Source organism: Pterocles gutturalis, unplaced genomic scaffold (genome assembly GCF_000699245.1).
Source record: "Pterocles gutturalis isolate BGI_N339 unplaced genomic scaffold, ASM69924v1 scaffold36546, whole genome shotgun sequence".
NCBI classification, from domain to species: Eukaryota; Metazoa; Chordata; class Aves; order Pterocliformes; family Pteroclidae; genus Pterocles; species Pterocles gutturalis.
The window spans coordinates 1,619-12,552 of NW_010104305.1; the positions used below are offsets into that span (position 1 = coordinate 1,619).

The 10,934-nt window shown below is 41.6% G+C and overlaps 1 protein-coding gene across 1 annotated transcript in view; it reads right to left on the reverse strand.

Moving 5' to 3' along the window:
- Positions 1-275: 275 nt before the first annotated feature.
- BMPR1B (bone morphogenetic protein receptor, type IB) overlaps positions 276-10,934 on the reverse strand; it is a 29,714-nt gene continuing 19,055 nt past the window's right edge. Inside the window, exons 6-10 of the mRNA XM_010087019.1 lie at positions 6,985-7,177; positions 6,243-6,540; positions 3,843-4,018; positions 2,383-2,513; positions 276-794 (exon numbers count right to left, since the gene is read on the reverse strand). Coding sequence (XP_010085321.1) covers positions 669-794; positions 2,383-2,513; positions 3,843-4,018; positions 6,243-6,540; positions 6,985-7,177 — 924 coding nt within the window. The 3' untranslated portion in view covers positions 276-668. The remainder of the gene's footprint in view (positions 795-2,382; positions 2,514-3,842; positions 4,019-6,242; positions 6,541-6,984; positions 7,178-10,934) is intronic.

Below are 10,934 nucleotides of genomic sequence, written 5' to 3' on the forward strand. Positions count from 1 at the left end.
GGGCCACCCACAGGAAACCGGCAGCCTGTGCTAACGATGCCAGGGATGTAATTGGGCTCCATCTCTCTACTGTGAGAACTGCTCACATGGGCAGGGCTATGGGAAGTCATCTCTCCAGGCAGGAGGCTTTTAAGATGGTTTCCATTACAGCTCCTCAGAGCTGCACAGACCCTTTCTTTTTTTTTTTCTTTTTTTTTTTTTTTTAATGCCGGAGTGCAATAGTCTCTTTATAAATGCTTTCATTTTCAGCACAGTTTCTTCCAATATTTTTTTAATGTAACAATATACATCTTTTTTTACTTCTAACCAAAAGTTTTATTTTCATAAAATTTAAAGCAGTATCTTTTTAAACAATCAAATAATAATAATAACAATAATAATAATAAAATAATAAGTGGCTTTCACGGAAAGCAACATGCATAATCTTAAACCAGTTACTCAAACTGTATTTCCCCGTGTAAACAAGGGCAAACAAGCCTCTTCCAATCTTGTATGTCAAAATTCATCTGATTTTGCAAAGGATCGTCTCCTCAAAAGCTGTCAAACTCTTTAAACATGACTGCATTGAAGGTATTTATTAGTGAAGACTCTTGATACCTCTTCAGGACCTCTGCCTGCCCCAGTAAGTCCCTTTCCATGGGCTTTCATGAGAGCTGCCTCTGGCTGAGTCAGAGTTTAATGTCCTGTGACTCTGACATTTTGGCAAGTGTCTTTTTGACCCGCAGGGCTGTGAGCCGGGAGGCGGGGTTGTGAGCCCAGCATTCCATCATCAGCTTCCCCATCTGCCGTAGGCACTGTGGAGAGAAACGGGAGAGAAAGTCCCACCTGGTTCAGTGGAAAAGGACACTGCAGTTGCTGGCAATGCTGAAAAACTGAAGGGAAAAGGTCTTTTCTCAGGACAGCCAAAAAGAAGACAACATGCTGGCTGGTACCACTTTTCAAGAGCTTTTTTTTCCCCTGGAGAGTTCTCCAAACAAAATTGGAGAGTTCTCCAATTACTCTTATGACAAGTTACAATCTAGTCTTGGCTGGATGCTCCAAAAAAGCACACATCCCTGCTCTATGTCTACCACCTTCTTCCAAAGACAAAGCACCATGTAAGCCAGCTCATGACCCCATCAGCCTATGGATTTACACTGCCTGAAGATTTGCTTGCTACAATAGGAAAAGAGAAGTTTTCCACCTCATCCAACTTATTCTCCATTTTCACGAGGCTCACCGAAGCAGTGCAGACCCTGGAAGGCATTAAGCATAAATCCCACCAGCAGTGCCCACGCCAGCCTGAACCATTTCAGATTAATGTGGATTTTTTATGAATGTGTTGTGGTGACACACAAGGTTTTATGCACTAACAAGTTTGGCTCTCATCACTAGAAGGCCTGAAGTGGGATTACCGATCATGCTAACCAATTAATCAAGAACAGTTATTTCCAGGAGCCTCCCCAATCCTCGATACGTCTGGTAGCAGACCAAACACACAGGGTGTGCCACCACACAAAAGCCCTTCCTGGGATCGATATTAAGTGTTTCCTCCAGTGTTTTCATCCTGGTCTGAAGGCTTAGAGGGATTTGGCTAGGGAGAGGAGGAGTCCTTGAGCATCCCAGGGAGGGTGCTTTATTTTTCCCCTCACATTCCCAAATTGCCTACATCTCATGCCACCTACATCTTTCATCTACCTGCAGAATATTCATCTACACACTGCTATTCCCAAATGGCAGCTGTCTTTTGCGACTGTAGAGGACTTTACAGCATTAAGCTGTACCAATTAGCACGATTAATGACCCCTCCTCTGTAGCATTTTGAGAGCAGTCGGCAGGTTTGCCTGTGGTACCTCAACTGCTCATCTCTGATCCTTCATTACAGACTCTCAGCAGGGATAGTTCAGATTCTCGCCCCGCCCTCTCAACTCCTTGTTTGTTTTGCAAACCATTTACTAGATCCTACAGATCTTCTGAAAGGCCACACTAAAATGCAAAGATGTAAAGCAGTTTACGATCAGTGCTACACTACAAAAGAATTTCTCTTTCAAAATTTTTGGCTAGCCACTGATTTAATGCTATTAATGCCAAGAGCAGAAAGCAAAATGGGTGCAAGAGGAAAACAGAGAGACTAAGAAGGTCTGAGCACAGCCTGCCATCGCTGTGGGATCTGGCAGACAGCACACAAGGAACCTGCTTGCACATATCATAGGCTACAGCCCCTGGGGCTCTGAACACCTTCTGTAGGGATATCTGAGGTCACGCTCCTTCCTGAGCCCTGTTACACCACGACTGGTGCTAGCACCAGTGGTGAAGCTCCTCCTCACTCAAAATGATGCAGAACTGCATCAATCTCACCCGCTCAGATTAAAACCCCAGACTGCATTTGAAAAGGGACGATACCTCATCACTGCTCCATCTGTTGGGAAAGGAAGGGCGCAGTCTCTTGATGCACACAATCTCCCGCATGTCCTCATACGAGGGGTCACTGGGCACAAGGTCGTGGTATGGAAGCTGGTATTCCTCAACTATTCCTGAAAGAAGCAATTAGTCACCCATCACTTGCAGAAGACACCTTCCACTACCCTCTTCCCTTCTGATTTAATAACAGCTTGCCCACACTAGTTAACAACTAGATATACTTCTCCTTAACAGGACTTCCCTGCCCTAGAAGTTTATTCCACAGTCAAGTTCCAGTGTAACCATTGCTGTGTAAAGTCTGGCCAGGTATCTTAATCCAAAAGCATAGTTACCTACCAAGCGAGACAGTTTCTACCACTGCTATCCAGTCCAGCGATCCTCTGTAAGTTATCACAGAAAGAAATACTAGCAGAGTAATTTGGCAGAGAATTCACCTTGAATTAGGTCTCCTCCTTATCAGTGGACCTGGTATATATTCAAGGGCGTTTCAGTGCCTTTTCAAAACATGGCAAGGTACCATTTTTGTGCACAACAACGATGACAACAATATTACAGATTTTACATCACATCACTGCAATACACTTTATCAGTTTGTAAATACAGGGATCACATTCCTCACCAGTGAAATTCAGGTCCTCCATGGAGAGAGCATTCCCCACAATACTGTGGTGTTTAAAGACCCATAAAGTCTGGTGAGTCTCTTACTCACCACCAATCTGGCGTGTAACCGCTGCCAAGTCATTTCTCTGCATTTAACTCACTTCAGTGGCAAAGCAGAGCTAATAACACCCATCATTGCTGCCCTACACTGAGCTCTATGTGCAGAAAGCACACACAGCCTACACGTACAAGGATGGATCTATGCCCTGAGCCTGCAGCTGGCTGCATTGCTTTATCTTTGCCGTCCTCGTGCTTGAATGTCTGACACCAGAAGGAAATGAGGCACATCACTGATATGACAACGATGTAGTAAGTGCCAATTCCCCCTCTTTTTTTCCTACTTGTCTTGTAAATAGATTATTTATTTTAAAGAGTGGCACAGCGTACCCCTAAATTTTTTGCCCTCCTCCTTCAATTTAACAAAGCAAAGAAATCACTATTTTCTTTCTGATAAAATAGCTGAAAACCCCGATCCAGCAAACAAGCATTGCCATTGGAAAAGGCTTCCAAATGAGTTTTATGTTCCTTCTTCAGTGCAGGCATCTGCTGCCTTCAAACAAGCCATTAAAATACAGACTAAATCTCTGCTGTTGAAATAGCACTGACTGATTCTTAAAAATAAGTTTCAACAAGAAAACAGATATTAAGAGAGTTACCTGTATGGTTTATCCAAATCTGTTTATTGCAGTAAAACAATTACCCAGGGAAAAGGATGTAAATGAAGGTTTGGGCTACAAATGGGGTTCATAGACACAATTAAAAACAATCTCCCTGCTCTTTACCTCCTGAAACACATCTCCTTGCTATCTCCCATAGGATGAGTCCGAAACTGTACATATCAGCCATGATGTACGACTGGAAGTGATTTCTGTTCAAGCTTTCATCCAGCACCTCAGGAGGCATATAGCGTTTTGTTCCTACACGGGTATTTGGAGGTATGTCTACCTCATTTGTATCACTAAAAAAGAAGGAGGAAAAAAGGGCATCAAACATGCAGTAAAGTGGCTTGGAAAGAAAGCATTTTAGATGGGAGAAGAAGTAAATTCATGCCGCACCCACTCTCAAACAAGGTCAAACATAATGCATAATCTTCATAGAACAATTCTTACAAGGAAAGAAAGCCTCTTAGTGTGAAGACAACCCTTCTGAAAAGGCTGACCTGCCTGAGGCTACGTTAAGCATTCAAATGCAGAGCCACAAGGGAGCTAACATTTGTGAGATTTCATTAGCATTAGCCTGAGCTCTAATGCTGGTGATAACAATCAAATCTTCTTCTTAACATATTCCACCACCTAATGCTTTAGTCTTAGCAATTAATGGGGGACACTAAATAGCTGGGGCACTATCACTTAGCTCTAGCAAATCAGATCTGCAAGGAGTCTAACTACTTTTTGTGCATACATTATGTTTGATCTCCCCCAACCTTCACACATCAAGATGAGTAATCACGCAGACGTAAATGTGTAAAAAAATCTAATGAAATGTGTCACACCTCACACATGGACGAGATGAGACAACGTACACTAACAGGAAACAAATTCCCATTACTTATGTGGCTGGATTTATATTTTTTCTTATTAAATCAATTTAAGATATATACATTTTAATGTTTTTAAAAAGTTAATATATGGCATATATTGTGGCTTACTTAGAAAAGTCTGTTTCCCTTTCCCCAGCTTCAAAACATAAATATTTTAAATGTGATGCATACAACAAAATCTCACAGAATAATTATACAGCTTCTTCTGTAATTTTCTTCAGCTACAGTTATGAAAATGACAAAAAAAGCTGAGCCTGAGGTACAATCAGTCACCTACACAGTCATTAAATCATACATATGCTGGCAGCATTTCTCCATACCTCCAAAAATGTAACATAGATCTAGTGACCTGCACTGCCTTGCAATATTTTGAATAAAATGAGAAATGCAGAGAACTTTACTAAGCTCATTAGCTTCAGCCCTTTCAGCTACATTTTTCCTGTTCCTGCTCATTGCCTGAGAAATGCTGTTTAAGGAAGGATTCAGCAAGCCAAGTATGTAACATAAATTCCATTTGGACTGTGACAAATAGATATTTCACCTTCACAGCAACACCTGGTAGCTCCCAGTTCTTGGTTCATACCTAAGCGGTGTGCTGCTCTGTACTTGTCAGGCAAGGTATACCTGCAAAAGTTGAATTTCTTCCCTGAAACTTTCACAGCAACTAGTGTATTTCCAAGTTGTTTTTTTCTAGGCCCCTGCTCCTCAAAGTAAAAATATTCCTTTCTTGTCTCCTAAAGAAAGGTCAGGTTCATAAAGGAAAAGCCTCACCAAGAAGCCTGGTAGATAAGTGACTGGTGAGAAGAGCACATAAAAACTGCCTTTCCTTACATTCTGAGTAATTTCAGTTCAAGATTTGTACAAAATTCTTAATTTTTTTTTCGATACTTCAGAAACCATGGTTTCAAAGCTGACCTCTGAAATGGAAACTTTCATCTATGGCCACATCTCTGTGCGTGGAACCATCAGAGACCTGGTAACACACACGTCTCCACCTCCAGGACCAGTGCTGAAAGCTCCAGCTCCTTTTGAACCAAGCTGTCAGACAGCAATGACTCCTTTACAAATCCCAGGAGTGCCTAAAGTCCTCCTTCTCTGCTCTAAGTTGTTTAAACACACAACCATTTTTTAAAAAATCAAATTTAAAAGCCATTTCAAAAATCAAATCTGTCCTTTGGCAATTTGATTTGTAGGAAATGAAAAAAATAAAAAAAGGCAGCCCAAATGGGGTGCTTCTCAATAAATCCCAGTTAGTAACCTGTGCAAATGATGAGTATTATACTGTATAAGTTGTGAGTGAATTATCTCGGGATCAGACAAGCTGAAAGCTTCAGTGTCAAGTTTACTGACATGACTTCAACCTGCCAGCGCTGTGTCCTTTTAGCATGTGGCAGCAATACTCTGGCTGCTATTGAAGGTGAGGTGGTGAAAACTGAACCTTTATGCAACTGCTGTGCTCAATAATTAAAAAGTGACTGTTTATACACCTGTATGATGTGTTTATGAGACCTCCTCACAGATGAGCAGAGCGTGAAAGGCATACACATACACTGCAGGTGCTTACACCTTCCTCAATCAACAACTAAATCACCATTTGCACCTGATTTAGCAACTTTCCCTTGCCCTCCTCACTTCTACTCACCTGATAAATTTCACAGCCAAGCCCAAATCTGCTATACAGCAGGTGCCATTCTTTTTCACCAGGATATTCTTACTTTTGAGGTCCCGGTGGGCAATAGCGGGTTTGCCCTGAGTGCTGAAGATCTCGGTGTGCAGGTGGCACAAACCGCTAACGGAGGAGTAAGCCAGTTTTAGCATGGCTTTTGTGTCCAAGGTGGTAGATTTTAGATAATCATAGAGTGAGCCATTCTCATGATAGTCGGTGATGAGATACAGCTGGGTCCAAGATCCTGTACCTTTAATGTCTGCGGCAATGAATCCTGCAAAAAAAAAAAAAAAAATTATTTTCAAATTAATACTTCTCAGGGCTTTTCTTTAGACTGTTCAGAACTCTGAACTGTCAGCCACTGCAGTAGCTTTATTTTAATAACATATTTAATTTCTTTTATCTTAACTTCCATGCAGCTATGCCTCACCTCTAGCCTTTAACATATTTTCAGAAAGCCCAGATATAGAAATACAGGTGGCAGAAACAGACATGCGGTGTTTGGAGTAACATCCCCCAAACTCCATTATTTTTTACCTTTTATCTAGGTTTCAGTAATCCTTGAAACACTTTTCCTTTGAGAAGTGCTAGGTGGCTAATTGCAGAGCACAGCAGGTAACAAAGCACCCAGGAAAGGGCATCAGACAACAGCAAATACGAAGTTATTAAACTTCAGAAACCCGTACGCTCTCAAATAATTTTCTTTAATTCCACTCACCAAGAATATTTTCATGCCTCATCAGGACAGTCTGGTAGATCTCTGTTTCTCTGAACCAGCTGGCCTCCTCCGTGGTAAAAAACACTTTCACGGCTACCTTTTCGCCACGCCACTTTCCCATCCAGACTTCTCCATAGCGACCTTTGCCAATCTGCTTTACCATCTGGATCTGTTTTGCGATGGTCCTTTGAACCTGGGAAAAACCAAGACGGGCAGTTACAACTTGCTCGGCAGAAACCTCCTGCATTCCCCTCCCTCCTGTGTCTCCTTCCCATGCAGCAAACCCAGTGGGAAGGGGAATACGCAGCCATTCCGATGTGGATTTCAGGAAAGCTCCACAACAGGGATGCTCCCCGTTTCCCCCAGGACGTAGCGCTGGTCAGGCCATTCCTGCCACTGCGAAGAAGCCTTTCCATACATTCCCAAAACGCACCGTGGCCTCCCGAGGATGTAAATCGGTGTTTATGAAGGAAAAGTTTGTCTACTAACCTTGAAATTTTTATTTTCCTGTGGGAGGTCACCTCTTTGTAGAAATTTTTTTGTCATTTTAGCTTTGACAGAAAATCTTGCTGGCCACCCCAACCCGAACCAAATTCCAAAGGGGTAGGTAACACATTTTTCATTTGTTTTAATTAAAGCAATTGTTCGTTACATACCTAACACCGTTGAGACTCAAGGCTAGGGCTCACAAGAGCCAAGAGCATTTCAGAGCTCCAAAACTAGCAAAACTACTGGGAGCAGCTTCCTATTGCCTCCCTTAAAAACCCCGCACATAATAATCTCAAAATATAAATTCAGCATTAGGAACCTCAACCACTACTTACATGGTTATTATTCATTTTAATAAACTTAATCTTCACAAAGTAATGAAAAGTAAGAATTTTTTTCTAAAGATAGGGAAGCACAGCTTTTAAATCTGCCTTTTCTTGTGTTTGTACCTGCTTTGTCTGTAGTGTGAACTGACGCTCAAGACAAACCATTTGTGCAGCTGTAGCAGAAGATCAACGTACTTGGCAGCACTGCAGAGAGACCCTTCATAAGGATGGCAGACCCCAGTTAGAAGATGGACTGGTTCTACAGTTAACAAGCGTTGCCAGTATTTGCAAAAAATTGCCAGTTCAATCCACAGCTAACAGTTTTTGGTTTGGCAGGACTTTAGAAGACTTTGAAAGAAAATAACTTTATAGACTCCAATGCAAGGAGTTCTTCCTCTGGCCCAAGCAACTGGCAACCTCTGGATAAGTGCAAAATTGAGGTCTCTTGGTTTTGCCACCATCCATGTACAAATTTCTACCAGTTTATTGCAGTGAGTGTGCACTGTCTGAATCCCTATGAATTCATATGCATTTTATGTGCTCCTAAACATTTTATGTGATCTTGGCTTAGAAAAATAAACAAAACTTGATTTTAAAATAATTTGTTTTCTTTGTCATCCCTGGGAAGTCTGCCACAACCCCACTGCAGCATGAATGTATGTCCAAAAAATAATTCAAAACCTATTAGGTAAGGTCGATCGTAATTTATTTTGCAAATAAATTCCTAGTTTTCATATCAGACAAAATAAAGAAGAAAAACACACAGTGGCATTTATGCAAAGCTATTTCAAAAGTCCCAGCTTTTTTGTTCTGTCATTTAAACAGAATCCCATTTTTCCAGTCCTAAAATGTATTATTAGACTTCCAAGATGGTGGCTTCAGCGCCATTATTTTTTGTTAACATCAGGGAAAGCCAAGAACAGAGATTACCCTTAATTTTTTAAATTGATTCATTCTCTTTTGTAGTCTCATATAGTGATTGAACAATAGTTATATTACATTGGAATTTTGCTGTAACATTTTTTTAATGTCATTTTAGCATTGTTGCTTTCTATTTTGTCCATTTTAAAAATGCATCCTGAACAATAATGCAGTTATAGCAAATAACTTAATTTGTGTAAATATATGTAACAGCATCATAAAGTACATGGAATTACAATACTTAATGATGAAAAGTTCCTTATTAAATTACATTAAGAAAATGAAAAACACATTTCTGTTATAGGTTTTCAGGCGGCAGAATACTATGTGAAGGGCCTTAACCTGGTTTCCTCTTGCTAGAACTGGTCAAACAATTGCCTATGAACAATTTATTTTATTTTAAGGAATTTAGCCCTTTCTTGAATAACAAACTTACTACAATTTTTAAAACAAATTGGTTAATCAAAACTGTTGGATGAACTGATTTCATCAGCATGCTGAATGATGCATTCACAGGAATTATTTACACAGAATGGGGTTGCGGTTTTTCTTTATTTCTTTCCAAATCTGTACATTTTGCTGCTTGAGCTCTGTAAAGAGCCAGGTAACGTTCCATGGCCCTTTGTTTCCTCTCCCTGATTGGAATCAACCCGATTACCAACTATCTCTACTTTCTGCATTCGGTTTTTTCTGGTGCTCAGCTAAACATATTCCGCTAAAGCAGATTAAAACGCAAACAAACCAACCTTTTGTAACTTCATCTTTTTACCAAGAACTTCATACCTATGGCTGGGATTCAGTACCTTAAAAAGTGAAACCCACTGGAAGAAGAATTCTAATCTCCTTCCCTGACTTTGCGTGTGGATTCTCAAGGGCAACAGCTTCACCTACACTTCTTGCTCTGTCAAGGCCAATGGGGCCAATTGTTGCTTGCACAGACCTGAATGTGCATCCCAGTTTGTTGGCTCAAACGTTTTATTTACAACTTACTCTATTTCTTTCATTGGTTTAAAACTTGGTTGGCAGCATTTGACCTGCAGCAAACTTTTCTGCCAGAGGTACAAACAGGTCAGGAGAAAGAACACTTGCTGAATGTCAACGTGTTGATAAAATCTTGGTTAATGCTTGTTTTTGGTATAATAGAAGCACAGAAGGAAGACGTTACTGTTTAGCATAAAATGACATTGTGTAATTAATTTGTGGCTTACTGTCCTGAAATAATAACTTTGGATGTTTCAGTCTTTGCATAAGAAATAATACAACTAAAACCAAACTCTTCCACAATAAAGTCTAGAGCATTATAGCCAGGCACTTTCCATACACTTCTTTCAGGCATGGCCCAGAGGTATTAATCTGTGCATTCCGAGTGAGTCTGTAGCAGTTACAGCTGTCTGGGAAATGCAGCAAACATTCATCACCAAGTGCAAGATTCATTACAGCTCTTGCTTTTCTTCTCTTCCACAGAAAATCACTACTTAAAGAGAAAGTCTAGGAAAAAAAAAATGTATGCATTTTTGTAGGCAGAGAGAAAGGGGAAAGAAGTGTCTTCAGGAAGAACACTTGGACCAGTGGCTGCGAAGTCTCCAGGCTTGAGAGAGCAGAGAGGACTGGCAGAAGCCAGGATGATTTCTGCTTCACTGAGCACTGGCACAGCTCTGAGAGCTACTGAGTCACGATCCAGCTCAGTGGGCAGGGACACCTCCCAGTAGCCCAGGTTGCTCAAAGCCTCATCCAGCCTGGCCTTGAACCCCTTGAACCAGAGATGGGGCATCCACAGCTTCTCTGGGCAGCCTGGGCCACTGCCTCACCATCCTCACAGGAAAACATTTCTTCCTTATAGCTTATCTAAATCACCCCTCTCTCAGCTTAAAACAGTTACCCCTCATCCTGTCACTACACTACCTGATGAAGAGTCCCTCCCTATCTTTCCTGTAGCCCCCTTTCAGCACTGGAAGGTACTGTAAGGTTTCCCCAGAGCCTTCTCTTCTCCAGGCTGAACAACACCAACTCTCTCAGCCTGTCCTCATATGGGAGGTGCTCCAGCCTCTGACCATCTCTGTGGCCTTCTCTGGACTCACTCCAACAGGTCCATGTCCTTCCTGTGCTGAGGACCCCAGGGCTGGATGCGGTACTCCAGGTGGGGTCTCATGAGAGTAGAGGGGGAGAATCCCCTCCCTCGCCCTGCTGCTCACGCTGCTGGGGATGCCCCCAGGA